The following is a 21,078-nucleotide window of genomic DNA, read 5'->3' as shown; positions in this document are numbered from 1 at the left end:
TGGTGCTTGACTCTTTTCTTGTTGATATGATCTAACACACTGATCGATTTGCAAATGTTGAACCACCCTTGCATCCCAGGGATGAATCCCACTTGGTCTTGATGGATAATCCTTTTAATGTACTGTTGGATTCTATTAGCAAGGATCTTGTTGAGGATTTTGGCATCCATATTCATTAGAGAAATCGGTCTGTAATTCTCCTTTTTGAGGGGGTCTTTGCCTGGTTTGGGGATCAAGGTAAATACTGGCCTAATAGAAGGAGTTTGGTAGTTTTCCTTCGGTTTCTATTTTTTGAAACAGCTTCAGGAGAATAGGTATTATTTCTTCTTTGAATGTTTGGTAGAATTCCCCAGGAAAACCGTCTGGGCCTGGAGTTTTATTATTTGGAAGGTTGTTTATCACTGACTCAATTTCTTCATAGTTAATTGGCCTATTTAAGAAATCTATTTCTTCCTGTTTCAGTCTTGGTAGTTTATAGGTTTCCAGGAAGGCCTCCATCTCTTCCAGATTGTTTAGTTTTTTGGCATATAGCTGTTGATAAAAGTTTCTAATAATCCTTGCAATTTCAATGGTGCTGGTCGTGACCTCTCCCTTTTCAGTCATAATTTTAATAATCTCAGTCCTTTCTCTTTGTTTTTGGACAAGTTTTGCCAGTGGTCTATCAATTTTATGGATTCTCTCAAAGAACCAGCTTCTAGTCCTGTTGATCTGCTCTACTGTGGTTCTGGTCTCTAATTCATTGATTTCTGCTCTAATCTTGGTCAACTCCTTCCTTGTCAGTGGGTTAGGCCTGTCCCTCTGTTGCTNCGTCTGTTTAAAAAATCAATTTCTTCCTGCTTCAGTCTTGGTAGTTTATAGGTTTCCAGGAAGGCATCCATTTCTTCCAGGTGTTTAATTTATTGGCATAAAGCTGTTGATAAAAGTTTCTAATGATCCTTCCTATTTCATTGGTGTTGGTTGTGACCTCTCCCTTTTCATTCATAATTTTATTAATTTGGGTCCTTTCTCTATTCTTTTGNTCTCTTTGTTTTTGGACAAGTTTTGCCAGTGGTCTATCAATTTTATGTATTCTTTCAAAGAACAAGCTTCTAGTTCTGTTGATCTGCTCTACTGTGCTCCTGGATTCTAATTCATTGATCTCTGCTCTAATCTTGGTCAACTCCTTCCTTGTCAGTGGGTTAGGCCTGTCCCTCTGTTGCTGTTCCAGTTTCTTGAGGTGAGAATATAGAAACTGCATTTTAGATTTTTCTATTCTTTTGAGTGAGGCTTGGATGGCTATGTATTTCCCCCTTAGGACTGCCTTTGCAGTATCCCATAGGTTTTGGACCGTTGTGTATTCATTCTNTTGTGTTTTCATTCTCATTGGTCCCCATAAATTGTTTAAATTGATTTTTCATTTCCTGGTTTATCCAATCATTCTTGAGCAGGATGGCTCTTAGTTTCCATGTGTTTGAGTTTCTTCCAAATTTTTCCTTGTGATTGAGTTCCAATTTCAAAGCATTGTGGTCTGAGAATATGCAGGGNTTGCTGTTCCAGTTTCTTGAGGTGAGAATATAGAAACTGCATTTTAGATTTTTCTATTCTTTTGAGTGAGGCTTGGATGGCTATGTATTTCCCCCTTAGGACTGCCTTTGCAGTATCCCATAGGTTTTGGACCGTTGTGTATTCATTCTCGTTGGTCTCCATAAATTGTTTAATTTGTTTTTTGATTTCCTGGTTTATCGAGTCATTCTTGAGCAGGATGGTTCTTAGCCTCCAAGTGTTTGAGTTTCTTCCAGGTTTTTCCTTGTGATTGAGTTCCAATTTCAAAGCATTGTGGTCTGAGAATATGCAGGGAATAATTTCAGTCTTTTGGTATCAGTTGAGACCCGTTTTGTGACCCAGTATATGGTCCATTCTGGAGAACGTTCCATGTGCATTCGAAAAGAAAGAGTATTCTGTTGTTCTGGGGTGTAGTGTTCTATATATATCTATGAGGTCCATCTGGTCTAGTATATCATTCAAGGCTCTTGTTCCTTTGTTGATTTTCTGCTTAGGGGATCTGTCTATTGCTAATAGTGGAGTGTTGAGGTCCCCTACTACTAACATATTTTTATCTATATGTCTCTTTATTCTGGTTAAGAGTTGTCTTGTGTATCTTGCTGTTTCCCTGTTGGGGGCGTAGATATTTATAATTGTCATATCCACTTGTTGGATACCTCCTTTAAGAATAATATAGTGTCCTTCTGTATCTCTAACTACAGTCTTTAGTTTAAAATCTAATCTGTCTGATATGAGAATTGCTACCCCAGCTTTCTTTTGAGGTCCATTGGCATGAAAAATGGTTTTCCATCCCTTCACTTTCAGTCTGGATGTATCTTTAGTTTCAAGATGAGTCTCTTGTAGACAGCAAATGGATGGGTCATGTCTTTTTATCCAATCTGCAACCCTGTGGCGTTTTATGGGAGCATTTAGGCCATTCACATTGAGAGTGATTATTGAGAGAGATGATTTTAATGATGTCATGTTGCTTGTAAAGTCTTTGTTTCTATAGATTGGAACTTTCTGTTCTGTATCACTCTTGGGGCCTTTTTACTTTTATAGAAACCCCTCTTAATATCTCCTGTAGGGCTGGTTTCATGGTTACAAAATTGGTCACTGTCTGGCGATCTTGGAAGGTCCTTCTCTCTCCAGGGATGTACTGTATGGTGACTAACATAATATAATTAAAAAATTATTTAAAAAAAAAAGAAAAGAAAACAATTTCAGAAACTTAAATATCACATCTCGAGGGTCCAAACTTTCAGAATGTGAACGGTTAAGCAAAGAATAATTAAGAAGTAATATAAACCATCTAAAAGAAGAGCCATCCAACACATTTAAAAAACTTGTCACAGAGCTATACTAAGCCTTCATCTTTTGATAACTAATCCAAACTTGTTTTCATATTCTTACAGTACTTGGTTCTTTCTTAGAGTATACTCATTCAAACACAGATCTCTTCCACTAGACTATAAGCTTTTAAGAGGTCAGGGACCATGTCTTGTTCATCTTTATATGCTTACTACCTCACAGTATGTCTGCAATCATAGTTTTATAATAAATGAATAAACAAATAGTTCCCAGAAGAGGTGTTGTCCAAGAAATCTTCAGCCTTCTGAGACGAAGGAATTAAGACTAAGAGAGTCCAGGCCTTGGTCTAGTTTTAGTGAACACCAAGTTGATAAGGAACTTTCAGAAGTAACACCAAACTGACATGACAAAATAGAACTATTTTTACTCAGTATTAGCTGCTATGAATTGAATAGTGTCCTCCAAGAAGATTAGTTCAAGTCTTAAGCCCCATTACCTGTGAATATGACTTTATTTGGAAATAAGAAATTAAATACAGACAAGGTCATACTGGATTCCGGTGGGCCATAATCCAATCACTAGTATCCTTACAAGAAGAGAAGAATTTGGATGGAGAACACAGACGCACAGGAAGAACACCATGTAACAACAGAGGCAGGAATTAGAAATGCACCCGCAAATCAAGGAACACGAAGGAATGCCAAGGACTGCCAGCAACCACTAGAAGTGAAGAAAGCAAGAAAGGATTCTTCCCAAGAGTCTTCAGAAGCATGGCCCTGCCAACACCCTGATTTTGGATTTTTGCTTCCAGAATTGTGAGACAACAAATTTCTGTTGTTTTAAGTCACTGTGGTCATTAATTACCCAAGGCAACTCTAGGAAACTAATACATTAGCTGTGGCACAAAAATAAAATGGCAGTGCAAAAATATCCATAGGGCTAAATAAAAAATAATAGGTAAATCTATTTTTGCCTAGAAAAAGCATTCTTTCCCTTCCCACTGAAATATAAGGTAATATACATTAAAGAAGGGGCAAGTAATATTTTTTTGCAAGTAATAATCTTAAATTACCTTCTTGCTAAGGAGTATGACAGAAAAAAAAAGGCAAACATATATTTTTACTGACATCTAACTCCTGCCACAAGCAAAACATTTAAATAATATTTGTTATAAAACTTACCTCTGCACTTTTCAGAGATTTCAAAAGATTATTCACTGTCTCTGGAAATGCACTTCCCAACATTCTCCCCATTTTTTCATAAAATGCTCCAACACAAGCCACTGCAGCCCTGTAAGAAATGATGTTTTCACCGGTCATTGTTCAGGTTACTAATTCAATTTCATGATACCTTTCCCATTTTCAGAAATCAATTTGCATTGGTGCAGGACACTTTTGGTTACAAATCCTTAATTCTCAACTTTCAGAAACACCTTGTTTATTTATAATTGCAATACTATGGTTAATCAAACTGTATTCTTATTAGGAATATAAGAGGATAAAAATAGTAAATAAAGTTTCACTGGAACACAGCTATTTTATTTACACACAGTCTGTGGCAGAGGTGAGTAGTTGTGACAGAGATGGATAGTCACAAAGCTAAAAACACTTACTACCTGGCTCTTTTTCATAAAGTTTGCCAATCCCTGGCCTATCACATCCATCTTCCCATCTTAACTACTTATTTGACTAACCTCCATGGCTTCCCTGTTGTTGATCTTTGTCTGACACTTCTCTGAGAAGTCTTCCTTGACACTGCTCTCCCCTTATGCCACAGGTGAGTCATTTTTCTCCTTGACAACACTCCTCACTGTACTATAACTGTTGGCTTTCTTATTTGACCCTTTCATAGGATGCGCCCCATAGCCATTAGCCTTAAGACTTGCTCTGAAAATGTGTGTCCTTGACCCAAACTGCAAGCATGGGCCAGGAGTTGGGTAAGGCCTTAAGCTAAAGGTCCGCAAACTTGCAGGCAAAATGGTCTCTGTCTCAGCTACTCAATTCTGCCATTATAACATGATAGCAGCTACCACCTAAGTGAACGGGCATGTCTATAGTCCAATTAAACTTTATTTACAAAATAGGCAGCAGGCTGGATTTGGCCTGTGGGCTAGTTTGCCCAGGCCTGCCTTAATCTCATCACCTAGAAATTCTTTACTTCTCTGTCTGTCCCAGACAAGAATATTCTCTCCATCCAAATTTACCAAAAGACCTCTGTGCAAACTGCTGACACCATACCAATTCTCTATTGTTTGCTAAAAGTTCCAGTGGCGATGAAACATAGATTGAAAAAGAACCCCTCCCCCAGACTACTTAGAGCTTTCATTGTCAAGCCACATGCTACAGGTTCCACTGACCTGGGAGTCTTTATGATCAGTAGTCCCTTATTAAGATAAGTTACTCTTAAAAACCCAAAACATCAAAGTAAGTACTTACAGTTTTGTTGGTAAGTACGCTGCAGTGTCATCTTTATTTCTGATAATGTCATTACATTTATCAAGTGTTTGAAAAACCGTAAAAGTATCTCCAATGCTATAAAGAGCTGCAAGATTTTTAGCTAACAATTTTCGTGTAGGTGGTCCAGGTGAACTACTTATTAATCCAGTTAATTGTTCAACAAGTTTTTTCTGCTTTTCCTTTACATCAGTCTGTTATAAAAAAAAAAATAAAGATTATCAGTTTTTTTCTTATATGTGCTTTTGTTACCTTTTAATCAAAATTAAAAATAACAGTAAACAGTTAAAATCTAGATTACATTAGGCATAAAACCATAAATGAAAAATTTCAAGATAAGGAAAAGTTCATTAAGAAATGAACCATTCTTTCCTAGATTAAATCTTATCCTTCATTCCACTCCAATGCCAAAAAGTTAGCTACCAATAAAAGTGACTACTCCAGATCCAAAAAGCTTCCACACTAACTTACTATGAAACCAACAGTCAAAAGTTGTAAAATATCGGGTGTATGGACAACTGATGTCTTAGAACCTAGCAAGGCTGCCCTGTAAAAGCAAAGTCAGTAGTTCGTAAGTTATAGGTAACTGAAGGAAACTGAAAGAAACTTTAAGAGCCATAGACAGCATAAAAAGAAAAATTCAGATATACTCGTAATCAATACTGAGAGTTCACTCATTCATTCATTCAAGAAATGCTGACTGTGCACTTATTATATGCCATGCACTGTTCTGGGCACTGTGATAAAACAGTAAACACAACAGACAAAGTCTCTGCCCTTATGAGTTTATACTCTAGTGGGGAAAGACAGAGTTCACCAAATAAACAAATGAAGAGTGTGAGCTCTTACTGTTTTGTTCAGATTAGTAAGAAAAGGCCTCTCTGAAAAGAAGTGAAGGTGTGAGCTATGCATACATCTGAGAGAAAAACATTCCAAGCAAAGGGAACAAGGGCAAAGGCCATGAGGTGGAAACTTGCTTCGCTGAGGACAACAAGACGGCCAGAGTCAAAGAGAGTAAGTAGTGGAAGATGAATCAGAAGGATAGAAGGAACCAGATTATATACCGTCTTACATACCACTGTAAGAATTTTCTGTCATTCTAAGTAGGAATTTGAAGCACGAGAGGAACGCGATCAGAATGTTTTAACAGGCACATTCTGAGTACTGAGTAAAGAATACTCTACAAGGTACATGGTTGGAAGCATGGTGAACACTTAGGAAGCTATCGTAAAAATCCAGATGAGAGGTGAGGGTGGGAACAACGGCAATGATGACAAATAATTGAATTCTGGACATATATGGTGGATAGAACCAGTAGGACTTGCTGATGAATATGATGTGAAGTTTGACAAAGAGAAGTCAAGAATGACTCTAAGATTTATGACCTGAGCAACCAGAAGGAAGAAATGGTAATTTCCTCGGAAGATGAGCACTAGGACAAGGACAGATTTGGGATGGGGAAATCAAGAATTTGGCTTTGAATATATTTGAATATGTTAATTTTGAGATGCTGTTTAAGAGAGAAAGATGTAGTTGGGTATCTGGGAGTCATTATTGAATAGACAGTAGTAAAAATCATGAGATTATGATATCATTGAAAGAATAAATACTTGTATATATTCCTGTATTTTTCAGTTTCACAACAAAATTAAAAATTAGTAAGTGTTTCAAGGTAGAGGATCAACTATATGAAAAGTTGCTGATGGTCAACTAAGAATACTGACCACTGGTTGGAAGAATCTGAGATCACTGATGGCTGGACAAGAGCCATTTCAGTGGAATGTAGACAAAAAATACTCACTTAGAAGGGGTTTAAGAGAAAACAGAAATTTTGAGCTAAGGACTGTGAATGAATCCACGCATTAATTTTGTATCTCCAAAAAATGCTACTAAAACTATACTAAAGGGCAACCAAAGGAAAAAAAAACCCACAAAAACCAAAAAACACAAATCTACAAGAGCAAAGAAAACAGGAAAACAATCAACAGAAAATATAGAAGCCAGGTATCCCCAATAGGGAAAGCTGAGAAGAGACCCAACTTACAACACAGAATCCCATAAAGCCCATGCTTGTTTTGTTGTTGTTGTTTGCAAAAGCAGGAGGGAGTGAAGTTGTGCCTAGAGCAAGAGGAAACGGTTGAGAGTCTAGAAGCTGTAAGACTCTCATACCTCTCTCCTCCATTCTGGACTTAGGGAACTCAAGCACAGCCGTGGGCTGGGAAAACCGCACTGAAGACAGGGGGGTAAAATGACAGTTTATATACTGGATGCTGAAGTCCCTAGTCTTCTTCCCCAGCTTCTAGAAACTAGGCAGCTGGTGATACACCCTAGGACACTAGAGTAGAAATGTCTCTACCAGGGAATGAGTAGCTAAGAGAAACTTATGATACCAACATCAGGGGTTCCTCAAACAACAGGACTAGCCTACAGTGAAGCACAGTTAATGAACTTCATCATGCCCAGAGAACTTACTACTCATTCTTAAATTTGAACAGATGCCAAACATCATCAGATATTTGAGGAAAGTATCTAATTTTAAAGAGAAAATAAAACATATACATAAGGAAAAGCAACTAGGATAAAAGAGACTATGCAGGAAGAAGAAAACAGAAAGAAAAAAAACCGTATCATAACACCTCAGAGAGATAAATAAAGATATTGGGATTGCTAGACAACACTGAGGGACCATTTGAAGTTGCAGATAAATGAATTTAAAATGACATTAGTCAGGGGCGCCTGGGTGGCACAGCAGTTAAGCGTCTGCCTTCGGCTCAGGGCGTGATCCCGGCGTTATGGGATCGAGCCCCACATCAGGCTCCTCTGCTGTGAGTCTGCTTCTTCCTCTCCCACTCCCCCTGCTTGTGTTCCCTCTCTCGCTGGCTGTCTCTATCTCTGTCAAATAAATAAATAAAATCTTTAAAAAAAAATGACGTTAGTCACATAATCATATTTTTCTCCAGTCACATTCAACTGTCCATATAGACACATGAAGTGGGCAAAGAACTAGGTTCAAACGAGACTCAGGTTTTGCGACAAAACAGAAAAAAGACAGACAAAAACTCCTATTCCAGGGTCACATTCTCAATTCCATAAGTGACCCAAAACCTTTCCAAAATATAATGCTTGTTTTTTCACAAATCATGAACATATCATACTCTCAATTACGTAAACCCAACTGGAAAAAAAAATACCATACCTTGTTGGCAGCAACCAAGACTTTATCAAGAAATCTCAACCACTCAAAGATAAAAACTGGTCTCTTTGCTTCAGTGATTTGAGCCAAAGCTTCTTCATTTAGCAATAAACTGTGGGCTAGCTCCATTACTGAAGTTTAAAAGTCACACCTTAACAAATTAAAACATACCTGTAAGGATTTTTTCAATGTTAGAAGTCAAGCTTAATGAATGTAACCACTAAGCAATTAAAAGTACAGCTTTTCCTCTCATTTCATTTGGGGGAAATTTACATAATTTCTTTAAGGCAAAACCCAAGAACCTAATTCTAAAGGGCCAGCATAAAACAAAAACAAACGTAAATGAAAGTCGTGCTTGGTGAGGAAGAAGGAAAAAAAGGGTAAAAGGAAACTTAAAATAAATCTTGTAAATAACGGGTCACCTGCCTGCCTCAGTCAGTAGAGCCTGCGACTCTTGAACTCGGAGTCGTGGAATCAAGCCCCTTGTTGGGCGTACTTAAAATACATATGTAGCAAATAAGGCATTATTCCCGAAGAAAAATGCGTAGCAAAACACATGTCATTAACTCATTCCATAAATGGTAAAACTTAACCATCAAGATCAAACACTGGCTGGGCCTCACAATCCACCCTCCTCTTTCCTCGCCCACTGCTTGGTTCACAGCACCCTTACCCTCCCCTGGCCCAGGAGGACGTCAAAACTCCCAGCATAAAGATGTCACACTGGAAGTCTCCAAAAGCCTTCCTACGGGGACGGGGTGAGGAAGGCCACATCCCCGTGGCATAAGCTTCAGCCGCAACCCCGGGCGCCAGGGAAAATGCAGCCCGCAGATGCCGCGCGCGCTGCAGGTCTGGGTTAACCCGGCTACTCGGAGGACCACCGTAGCTCAGTGCCGGGCCTAGGGGAAATGCAAGAGCCACCGCAGGCCTTCCCAGGGCCACTCGGGCTGTCAACCACAGGTGACGGTGGCCCGGAACCGAGCCCGGAGACTGTGAAAGGAAAATGTACATTACAAACTCGGTTTTCCTCTCCAGCCCTCTGAAAACGTACGGGGAGACAGGGGTGTGTGCGTGTTACCGTGCATGCTTTGACGGCAGACGGGGGGGGGGCGGCCTCACCTCCTAGTCTGGCAGGTGCCGAACAGCTGAGTTCCGGGGCCAGAAGCATCTGCCAAACGCCCCGGATGCCCCGCCTCCCGCACTCCTTCCAGCAGGAAACGAAAGGAGAGCGCATGCGCGGAAGGCTGGTTTTGCGCAAGCGCACTAATTACATCTTCCTAGGCTTGCCTGCCACAGGTTTCCAATTGATTGCTCGTTGGGAAACTCAGGTGGGATCTGAGGCTCAGAAATCCCGTGCTGGTAGGTGGGCGCAGGCGCAGCGCGTGCTCTCGCAAGCTGGCCCGGGGCGAGTAGAGCTGCCAGGTAAGGGGGTGGAGATGCCAGATAGAATGGTAAGGGGGGTGGGCTGTGTGCTTCTTGTGACTAACCCATCACACCTTCACCTACATGCCCACCCGGGAGTCGTCGCGTCGGCGGGATGCTTGCAGCTGGGATGGACGCGAGAAGGGAGGAATCGGCCCCTGGGATGCGGGGGAAGGGGGAAGGCTGAGGCTTCTTTTTGTTAGGTTTCTACTGTACGTTCAGCTACTTAGACCTTCTCTCCCCTCGGATGTGTAATGGGATTCTCCGTAGGTATGAAGCAGCATTCCTGTTGCCGCCTCCCTGCCCTCTGTCTGCCAAAACAAACCTCACCCGAAACAGACCTACTACCGTCTAACCACTCTCAAAAACTGGTAACTCCATTCTTTCAGGTATTCAGACCAAAAGCCTTGGAGTAATCTTTGACACACCGCCTGCAATCTATCAGCCAGTCTCGTTAGCTGTACCTTTAAAATACACCCAGAATCCGACCACTTCTCACCACTTCCACTGCTGTTACTGTGGTCCAGGCCACGTATCATCTCTGCCTGGATTATCGCTTTAGGAAGTTTATCTTTATGCTTGATGCAAATGGACGATGCTAAAGTATATTGTAACCCACAAAGGGGAGTTTAAAAAAAAAAACCTGGAGCCCCCATTCAGATCTGCCTAACACTTTAGAGCTGAATGGGTCCCTTAAAAATAATCTAACCCTGTTTGCAGTAGCAAGAGCACTGAGACCTGGATTTTTTGTGCTGTTGAGAAAGCCATTTAGCCATACTGAGTCTTAATTTCTCCAACTAAAAAGCTGGACTAACTATTTCTACCTTATATAGCTATTAATGATTAAATGGGATAAAAATGTTTGAGATACCGGGTAGGCACTAAACCATTATGTGTAAAAATACTATTATTAGAAATGAAGAATTTGAAGTTTAGAGACAGTGGGTGAATTACCACAAATGCTATGTATAATCTTACATATTTTTAACTTATTATAATAAGAAAAAATGATAATGTTTGAAAAGTACACATGGCTGGTGAAACTATGAAGAAAAGTAAGAAAATGATACAATTGGTCGGGGACAAAGAGGGCTCCTGGGTAGCTGACAAGGGTCGTGACATGGGTGATGGATTATATTATCTTTTATACTGTATAATAAGTTATCCCAAAGTTTAGCAGTTTGAAATAACTATAATCGCTTATTATCTCACAGTTTCTATGGGTCAGGAATTTGTTAGTAGTTTAGCCTATCTCAGACTTTTTTTTTTTTTTAAGATTTTATTTATTTATTTGACAGAGAGAGAGATAGCCAGTGAGAGAGGGAACACAGGTGGGGGAGTGGGAGAGGAAGAAGCAGGCTCCTAGCAGGGAGCCCGATGTGGGGCTCCATCCCAGGACTCTGGGATCGCGAGCTGAGCCGAAGGCAGATGCTTAACGACTGAGCCACCCAGGTGCTCTTAGCTCAGACTTTCTTTTTTTTTTTTTTTTTAAGATTTTATTTATTTATTTGACAGAGATAGAGACAGCCAGTGAGAGAGGGAACACAAGCAGGGGGAGTGGGAGAGGAAGAAGCAGGCTCATAGCGGAGGAGCCTGATGTGGGGCTCTATCCCAGGACCCCGAGATCACGTCCTGGGCCAAAGGCAGACGCTGAACCGCTGTGCCACCCAGGTGCCCCAGCTCAGACTTTCTTAAGAAGATGTAGTGAAGATTCTAGCCCAGGCTGAGTCATTTGAAGGTTTGGGGCTTGAGGCTCTGTTTTAAGATGTCTCAATCATGCGGCTCCCATTTGTAGTGGTTGTGAACAGGAGGCCTCAGGTCTTTCTGTGTGGACCTTCCTATAGGGCTGCTTACGTGTCCTCACTACTTGACAGCTGACTTCTTTAGCATGAGTAATCTAACCAGAGTTAGAGTGATCTAAGAGCTGTAGTGTCTTTTATGACCAAAAAGTCACTCTCCATCATTTCCACAATATCCTATTGGTTACAGTCAAACCTGGTCACTGTAGAAGGAGACTGTGCAAGGAGGTGGAAAACCAAGAGGCAAGAATCATTGGGGGCCATCTTGGAGGCTATCACTTGGTTACAAGAGTGTTTACCTCATAAAAAATCATTATCTGTATATTTGTTTTAAGACATGATGACCTAGGGAGAAAAGTATTCTCTTATTACAAAATCGCAAAGTAAAGACCCTTCTTGTTCTTATCATAGCTAAACATTTAGAATTTATGATGTTTGGGCTACAGTTTTAGGGATATAGGGAACTTCTCTTTGGGGTTTACACCCTGGTAAGGAAGATACACATTAAAAATTGTAAAACAAAAACAGACCCCCAAAACAAACAGTACAGTAATACTTTTCCATTTGTAATTGTCCATACTCTCATTTGCAATTGACAGAATCCCTTTTCCAACAATAGGAAATTTATTAGCCCATGTAGCAGGGAAGAATGTTAGATCACAGCATCAAAGAAAGAGCTACAGGAATCAGGGTCTTAGGAGCTGGAGTTGTAGAGTCATTGCTTTTAGGATTACCTTTGTCCATTTTTTCTATCTGGCTTCATTCCGCAGAATAGGATCTCTTCATTTGGCCAGGAAGATGGTCTTTTGGAGCCCTGCTTCACATATTTCCAGTTCAGAAACCCCAGTGAAGGGATCTCTTTTTCCCCACAATCTGTTTATTCATATCATGTAAGGAAAGAGATGCTTATCTGCCCTGGTTAGCTCATCATCTCCTCTGTTGCTGGGACATAGTGTACCAGAACTGGAAGTCCCCAGGGGAGTATAGAGTACTGAGATTGCCACCCTGCACTAGAACCTCATGGAGCGCAGAGGGCTGGGTTCCCAAAGGAAGGGATGGTATGCAGGCAAAAACAGCACATGTGCACTGCAACAAATGACTACCCTTTGTAACGAGCTACTGGACCAGTGGCATTGATATCACCTGGGAGCCTAGTAGAAATACAGAACTTCAGACCCTAGCTCAGAATCAGACTCTGGATTTTGAGAAGAACCTGAGGTAGTTCCTATACATAATAAAGTTTGAGATGCACTTTTCTTGATAATTATTCTATCCCTGTAAGGGAAAATAATTACATGATTTTAACTGTTTTGGATGGAAACTCTCCTGAAAAACGTTTCCATGTAAGTGAGATGTTAACTGTATCAAATTCCAAATGAGCAGCTTGAACATGAAGTGCTGTAGAGCCAGGCCTGGAATGGTCAGGACAGACTTTATGAAGGAGGGTAGCCTAGGCCCAGGAGGAAGGAAGTGTCTGTAGTATGTTCAGAGGGCAGTGAGAAGCCCATATGACTTGACTGTTGAATCCTAAAGGAGCGTCAGGGATCAGATTATGAAGGATCCCTCGTGCTACCATGTTAAAGTGACTGGTCCTCCAGTGCCTACAGGGTAGAGATTATTGAAGGATTTGAAACAGGTTAAATGACCTGACTTGTGTTTTTAAAAACAAACAAACAAACAAACAGACAAACACTCTGGAGGCCACCTGGCTGGCTCAATGGGAAGAGCACGTGACTCTTGATCTCAGAGTCATGAGTTTGAGCCCCACGTTTGGGTGTAGAGATTACTAAAAAAAATAAATAAACTTAAAAAAAAAGGTCTTAAAAAAAAAAACACTCTGAAGAGCGTGTAGGAGACAGATTGGAAGAGGAGAGGCCAAATGCGATGAAACCAATTAGGAAGTCGTTGTAATAGTTTAGGTGGGAAAGAAATGCCTGAACTAAAGCAATGATCACAACTATAGGAAAAAGGAGGGGTGTTGTAGAGAAAGACTTGTCAGAGGTTTAAAAGAGGTCAGGAATGGGCAGGTTGTAGTGATATTCATTTGAAAATAATAGGGAATGAAGGAGGCTTGGGGTGGAAGAGAATGAGTTGTCGGGGGGCTTCACACAGAAAGATGTTGGGAGGCACCTGAATATGTGGGAGAGCTGCAGAGAAACGTCTATTTCCATTATAAACTAAAATAATAGGTATTGTTACTTTATCCTATTTGATTTATAGATACTTTTGCCATATGAAGTTGAACATGGCAGAAGAAGAGGACTATATGTCTGACTCCTTCATTAATGTCCAGTAAGTAAATGTGTACAGCTCATGTAATGCTATGTAGGAGACTCCTCAGTATTGGCATCATTTTAAGTGTGAGTTGGAAGGTTAGTTTTATTGCTTAATGGGAACACCTACGTTTTCATACAAAAACACTAGGAGCCTGTACTTCCCTTTTAATGCTAAACATGTGACTTCTGCCCTCCTTTCTTGTTATTCTCCTCTTCCAAGGAAATTTACTCTTCTGCTTTATTTTATCCGATTGTCTCTTCTAGCTTGAATTCAACTTTGCTCTTTATTATTTCCAACCTCCTAGGAAAAATAGTGTAAAACTACTGTTTCTTCAGCTCCGTACTTCCTTTAGTTTCCTACAATCTGGCACCAGCCTTCATTATTTTTATTAAAACAGCTATTCTCAGAGGTCAGTGATTATGTTCTAATATCAATAGTAACAAAGGTGATCATAGAGGTACTGAACTGTAAAGTAGTGTCAACTGAGTAAGTAGCAAAGTTATGAGAAAACTTAATGTACTCATCTAAAATCACCTTTTCGCTTATTCTTCAGACAAGACATCAGACCAGGATTGCCAATGCTGAGGCAAATCCGAGAGGCCCGTCGAAAAGAAGAAAAGCAACAGGAAGCTAATTTGAAAAATAGGCAGAAGAGTTTAAAAGAAGAAGAACGAGAAAGACGTGACATTGGGTTGAAGAATGCACTAGGCCATGAAAACAAAGGGTTTGCTCTGCTCCAAAAGATGGGATATAAAAGTGGTCAGGCCCTTGGCAAGAGTGGTAAGTTCTGTCTGGACAGAAGCAGGTGTTCCTAACCACCAAATGGTGATGTATTGATGAGTACCAGAGACGACTCTTTATCCATCTACACTGAAATTAAAACAACTTCACTAGTCTCTTATATGCTAACAAGCACATAGAGAACTTTCATCTTCCTACGCCACTTTAGACAACCGTTTGCCCTCAAGAGCTGCTTATCAGCCCAGCTCAGCCTTGAAGGCGCTAACATCTGGGATGGATGAGACTTACAATGAAGGCAGCAGCTAAGAATGGTGATGAGAGAAGGGTTGAGGAGTGCAACGGCCAAAGGACAGTGAAGTGACATTGAGGAGGATGGCAGGACTCTGCCCTGCTCGCTCTGTACCTGTGGCAGCTGCCTAAATGAACATCTGGTTGGACAAGCTCAATTCTCTCTTCCCTATTAGAAAGTGAGACTGTTTATTAAGATGGAGAGGCCATATGTTTGTAGTAAGCTGCCTTTTTCTTCTTCTCTTCTTTACTGTAATGGCTTTGATCCTCACCTAGCAAAGCTTTACTTTCCCTGGAGGCTGCCACCCTCTTGGACATAGAGTATCAGTGTTTCCACTTCTGGAAACCCTACCTTCTGAAGGCATAGGAGGCTGTGGGTCGGCCTTACTGAGGAGCAGGTGTTTAAAGGCAAGGGAGGTGGTTGATTATAGAGTACAGTCAGTTTTCCGTTTCAGGTGGCACTGAAGCTGGAGGGGTATGTGTAGAGCATTGTACCGTTACACACCATGTTCACCTGTAGCTTGAGGAAGATTTTCTAAAGTAGTTTGTGTGTTTTGTTCTCTTTTCTTAGGAGATGGTATTGTTGAGCCAATTCCTCTCAACATCAAAACAGGTATATAATTATTTTTGAGCATATTTACCAGTAATAATAACTTACGCTTAGATCTAGCACATATATTTGCTTATTAAATACTTTTTTAATGGTAGCACTGTTACAGTTCTTCTCATAGGAAACCCTCAGTAAGATGTTTCTTAAACTTCTAAATCTTTTAAACTAAAAATAAAAATTTCAGTGAGGATAAAATAAAATTCAAATCATAAAAATATGGGGAAAAATTGCTGTGGCCATTAAAAATGCAAAGCTCCTTTTGTCCACTGAAATGTCCTAAAAGTCTTCGAAGACAGATTTATGCATTCAGTGTTTTTCTAAATACTTCAAATGAATTAAAAAGAAAAAATATATTTTATTTGTTCAGTACATTTATATGAAAGAATGATAGTTGATACTGTTATCGCAATTTAAAAAGCTTTATATAGCATGACTATCACATGAGAGCAGACTAATGATCTTTGTAAAAATCAAATCGTGTGCTGGGACTTAGAAAAAAAACACATCTGTACTGTTTTCTCCTGTCATTCATGTCAAATGGTTTTGAGTGATTGTTCTCCAGTTAGAATTGTGTGTCATTTGCAAATATGTCAGTTGCCGTGTTTTAAAAGTGTGAAGCCAGCTGGTTCCTCAGCAGAGTTTGCCGTTTGAACAGGGAAAAGCGGCCTTGGTCATGAGGCCTTGCTGAAGCGGAAAGCAGAGGAAAAGCTAGAAAGCTACAGAAGAAAGATTCACATGAAAAACCAAGCTGAAGAAACAGCCGCAGAGGAGTTTCGGTAACACTTCGTACTCGCGTTGTGTTGGGTTTCCTCTTGTCTTTACCGTGGTATGTTTTCTGGGAGTTGGGCACATAAAATGGGTGAAGAGAGTATGGACTCTTAGTAGACTGTTGCCTTCTTTCAATGAGACTGTGACTGATTGATTGATAGATTGATTGATGTAATTGATTTATTTTTTTAGGCTGCGATTTAAGCATAAGCAAGATGAAGTGAAGCTGGAAGGGGACCTGAGGAGAAGCCAGCGTGCCTGCCGGCAGTTGGATACTCAGAAGGCAAGCCTTCCACCTGTGTTCAGTTTGGAACACTTTTTTGGCACCTGGTGTGATTTGCCCTCTAATTAGGAAAAAAAAGAAAGAGAAGAACTCCAAGCCGGGTGTATCTAGCCTGCTATCCAGTAAAGCCTTCATTTAACACACACTACTGATCTTTGATGATCGATACTCAGGGTGACTTGTCCTCTGCAGGAACCAGAGTGGTCTGAATTACCCAATGAGCATCAAATAACGTTTTTATATTTGATCGTTCTCTGCTTGTTTGAGTATTGATGACTCAGAGCTGGTGCGTTTGGAAATTCTGTTCACCAGAATATTTGATTAACCAGAATAGCCTATTTTTAGTCCATATTCAGTACCTTTTGTGTCCCTAACTAGTAAAATCATGGTAGATTGCTATCTATTTCAGATGTGAGTGGTTTTTAAAATTCTATTGTTTCTTTTATTTTTATTTCACTTTGCTTTTATTTTTTATTTTGATGTTTCCACCAAAATAAAGTGACTTTATTTAAAGTCTCAAAAACATTTGTAAAATTTCCCCCATATGTAAAAAGATCGCTGGAAGCAATCTCTTACTTTTCTATATTTTCGTAGCATTTTATTTTGTGTCTGTGTCATGACACTTAAGATTTCTAGCTTATATGTATTATTTTATACCCGTTAGGCTATGTATACCCATGATGCCTTTTCCCCACTTGACCTCCAGCAACTTGGGGACAGTATTCCAACTGGGTCTTCATCCCCATGGTTCATACAGCACAGTGCTCAACTCTTGAAGCAACACTCAGTAAATACTGAACTGAAAGAATAGGAATTCATGTTGACATGAACATACTTGTGTTTAATGGGGAATAATTCTCCCATTTTCAGAACATTCAGGTTCCCAGGGAAGCATGGTACTGGTTGGGGCTCGAAGAGGAGACTGAGGAAGAGGAGGAGGAAGAAAAAGAGCCAGATGAAGATGAATATAAGAGTGAAGACTTAAGTGTATGTTTTGCCACCAGTTCCTTGAGCAGGGTGTCTCAGCCGTGGCACTGTTAACACTTTGAGCCGGGTAATTGTTGGGGGACGCTGTTCTGGCCTCCACCCAGCAGGTGCCAGTTCCACTCCCCCTGTGACAACCAGAAATGTCCCCAGACATTGCTAAATATCTCTGAGGGGAAAAATCAGCCCTTGTTGAGAACCACGACATTATAGGATTATTTTGTTAACCCCAAACCAAAACTTTATATAATTTCTTCCTTTAGCTTCAGTTTACACTCTCATCTCAGCTTCAGTTTGGATGATGGATGAACTGCAGATGTCAATGATTTTAATTTCTACCTTGTTGCCTGTTAAATTTCCGGAAGTAATTCTATAGCATTACTCTCCTTTACCCATAAACAAAGCAAAAACAACAACAACAACAACAACAACCCACAGTTCAAAGGAAATGGAGATTATTCAAGAAAGGAATCTCATTTCTATGGTTATTTGTATATGAACATTTTGTAGGAAACATTTCCAATTTGAAAAACCAGTGTTCCGCGTTAACTGAGAGGACGTTGTGAGAACTTTAAGGACAAAAGGAGGCAGTGTTCACTCTCATCCCACCAGGGAGGAAGATTCTTTGAAAGTAGACAGGGTCTTTAAAGGATGCTGATTCAAATAGAGCCAACCCAAACCTATTTTCTAAATGTTAACAAGTGGTCTCTTTGTGTCTGGCAGACTTGTGAAAATATCAGGGTGGCTGATAAACTGGGACATGTTCTAATATACTCTGCCCTTCACACTTCTACTTGGTGAAGAGAGTAGCAGAAGATTTATAGCCTTGGGCTAATTTGGTAGGATCCAAAAGACCAGAAAACCAAGATTCTTTTCAGTTTGAACTGTTAATGTGCCTATGTCCTATATCTAGGTACTGGAAAAATTACAAATATTGACTGGTTATTTAAGAGAAGAACATCTGTATTGTATTTGGTGTGGAACAGCCTATGAAGGTAAGAGGATACCTCGTACTTTTTAAAAATATTGAACACAGATGTTCTTTTTAACTTTGATTTTGTGTGTGTGTGTGTGTGTGTATGTGTGTGTGAAAGTCACATTTCCCATAGACAATGGAAATTACTTATTCCATCCAAATGTCAATGTGGGATCAATGTCTTAAACCAATAGTGGATATAGAAATAATTGAGGCCTTTTTAAAAAAAAAATCTATTTGAGAGAGAGAGCACTAGCAGGGCAGGGGAAGGAGGTTGGGGAGTGGGGGCAGAGGGAGAGGGAGAAGCAGGCTCCCCGCTAAGCAGGGAGCCCAACAAGGGGCTCAGTCTCAGGATCCTGAGATCATGACCTGAGCTGAAGGCAGATGCTTAACCACCTGAGCAACCCACGTACCCCATTAATTGAGGCCTTATTAAAGGTGCTTTTAACTTTTCAGAAACTTCATGTACAGAAGGAAATTTTTCAGTCTTCTGTTTTAAAAGGAAGAATTTTTTAGTTACTTGGGGATGATTTGTTTTTGTGCTTTATTTTTAAATATTCTTCTTCAGCTATAGTACTTGAAAAATATTTAAAATTTTTAGAACTAGATTTTATGTAGTTAGATATTGTCCCTGAACAATAAAAATCAGAATGTTGAAATCCACTCCATTTTTTTTTATTGTAAGGAAAGAAATGGGTTTAAAACTGGCCAGATGTCTTATAGAGCCAAGTACTTTCCCTTCTAATACATTTGCCCAAGTTGGCTTTGTTAACTTGAATTTAAGGACCTTATGCTTGACGGTAAAGACTTGTTGGTTCTTGTTGTATCTTTTCCTGGTTTCGCTGAGTAAGTAGTAAACACAGCTATGAAACACATGTTATGTTAACATAATTTTCTGGAATAGTTTACTATACAAGTTGTATTAATCTTTTATTTTCTTCACATAAATCACAGATAAAGACGACCTCTCTTCAAATTGCCCAGGACCAACTTCTGCAGATCACGACTAAGATTATTCTCAATAAAGATAGAAACTTGGAAAATGTTATTGTTTCCTAAAAATAGACAATTGAGCGTTAGAATTCCCAAATTATGCTAGTAAAGAAAGATGGCCTTTTATATGTTGTGTTCTTTTTGTAACTTTGGAAGTACTTTGTACTTTATAGTTGTTCATCGACTTCAGAAACAACAGAATGCTATTTCAGAACACAAGTGTTATAGACACGGCAATTACAGTGTATGACAGGGTTGTGATGTTTATGGGGCTTAAGGATACCAACAGGTAACTCTCTATTCCCCTCTTCACTTTGGAACAAATTGAGAAGTAAGACATAGGAGTCCGAGAGAGATCAAAACGTCAGCTTTATTATCAGTGAAGCTGGAGTAGAGAGCAAGGTTGACTTGTTCTCCTGTAAGGCTCCCTTAAATGTCTCCCTGCCTGGACACAACTGCGGACCTCTGCCTTGCCAGGGATAGAGCCCACCTTTGCATTCTGAGACCATTCAACTTTCAAGGTGAGAGAACCCACCAGGGGGCTGGGCCACACATGCTGAGTTCCTGCTCCCAGAATCACTCATCAGGTGAGACACCTGTTGAGAGGGAATGAATGAGGATTCACGGAGCTTGTTCCCACACCACTGTCTCCCAAGGAGCAAGAAAAAGTCCCTTCCTTCCATGCAAGCATGAGGAGGAAAGAAATGTATTCCCCTCAATGAGACTGTATCAAAGGCAGCATTGCATTAATGCTACTTCGTTCTAGCCAGTTTTGGAAACGAAATAATTATGATACTTCTGACAAAATCTTGAGTTTTCATGACAATGTGAGTATCCATTGTAAGTGAGCAATTGTAGGTTTTGGCTAATGAAACTTAAGAATTGGGAGTAACCTTAAATATCTGGTGATCCAACTACTTACTAAATTTGGGAGCTCTTCGACAACATTCCCAGCAGTTGACAATCCAACCTCTGCCTTTATTTTTCCAGCCATTGAGAGCTTACTGCCTTAAAATGGATCATTCCATTGCTGGGTAGCTCTATGTGATTTTTAAAGTTATTTTCCTAAAATCTGCCTCCCTATAATTTTACCAAATGTAGCTAAGGACATACCATGTGGCACTCCTCTAAAGATCTTCAACCAAAATTTCACATCAAAAATCATCAAGGTTTTTTTTAAGGTTCACAAGCTCAAGTGCCTCCCGAGTGATTTTGATTCAGCTGGTCTAGGATAATTTCTGGATATCTGTATTTATTTTGAAGTTCTAAGAATGAGTCTGATAAGCACCTGTGGATGAGGACTAGTGCTACAGGTTAAATACAGAGCGCTGTTACGTTCTGGGGTACAATTTTATAGCTCACCTTTCAGTACCATTGAGCAAGAGATCACCCTCCTTCCCCTTTTAGAAACCACACACTCAAAAACACAGCAAAAGCCAACCTATATTTGTGTTAAGAT

At 40.0% G+C, this 21,078-nt stretch overlaps 2 protein-coding genes across 6 annotated transcripts in view; one reads left to right on the top strand and one right to left on the bottom strand.

The window, feature by feature from the left end:
* HEATR5B (HEAT repeat containing 5B) overlaps positions 1-9,717 on the bottom strand; it is a 108,143-nt gene extending 98,426 nt beyond the window's left edge. For 2 of the 4 annotated variants that reach the window (XM_002914827.4, XM_034659660.1), the window contains exons 1-4: positions 9,598-9,717; positions 8,482-8,629; positions 5,268-5,479; positions 4,014-4,122 (exon numbers count right to left, since the gene is read on the bottom strand). In XM_002914827.4, the coding sequence (XP_002914873.2) occupies positions 4,014-4,122; positions 5,268-5,479; positions 8,482-8,607 (447 nt within the window). In that variant the 5' untranslated portion in view covers positions 8,608-8,629; positions 9,598-9,717. Of the gene's footprint in view, positions 1-4,013; positions 4,123-5,267; positions 5,480-8,481; positions 8,650-9,556; positions 9,573-9,597 lie in introns of those variants that run through there. The other 2 variants (XM_034659658.1, XM_034659659.1) reach the window with 2 other exon arrangements.
* An 11-nt stretch (positions 9,718-9,728) lies between these two features.
* GPATCH11 (G-patch domain containing 11) lies at positions 9,729-19,669 on the top strand. Of its 2 annotated transcripts, XM_011219219.3 has the most exons (10): positions 9,729-9,900; positions 10,171-10,289; positions 13,920-13,991; positions 14,530-14,756; positions 15,577-15,618; positions 16,271-16,391; positions 16,576-16,666; positions 17,537-17,653; positions 18,564-18,645; positions 19,581-19,669. In XM_011219219.3, exons 3-10 carry the CDS (start codon positions 13,933-13,935, stop codon positions 19,634-19,636), a joined length of 795 nt encoding a protein of 264 aa, XP_011217521.1. In that variant the 5' UTR covers positions 9,729-9,900; positions 10,171-10,289; positions 13,920-13,932; the 3' UTR covers positions 19,637-19,669. The 2 variants fall into 2 exon arrangements, with proteins under 2 accessions (XP_011217521.1, XP_002914874.1); XM_002914828.4 differs by lacking the exon at positions 10,171-10,289.
* Positions 19,670-21,078: the final 1,409 nt, after the last annotated feature.

The sequence above is a fragment of the Ailuropoda melanoleuca genome, chromosome 4, assembly GCF_002007445.2.
Source record: "Ailuropoda melanoleuca isolate Jingjing chromosome 4, ASM200744v2, whole genome shotgun sequence".
Taxonomy (NCBI): Eukaryota; Metazoa; Chordata; class Mammalia; order Carnivora; family Ursidae; genus Ailuropoda; species Ailuropoda melanoleuca.
This window is presented reverse-complemented; position numbering and strand designations above follow the sequence as displayed.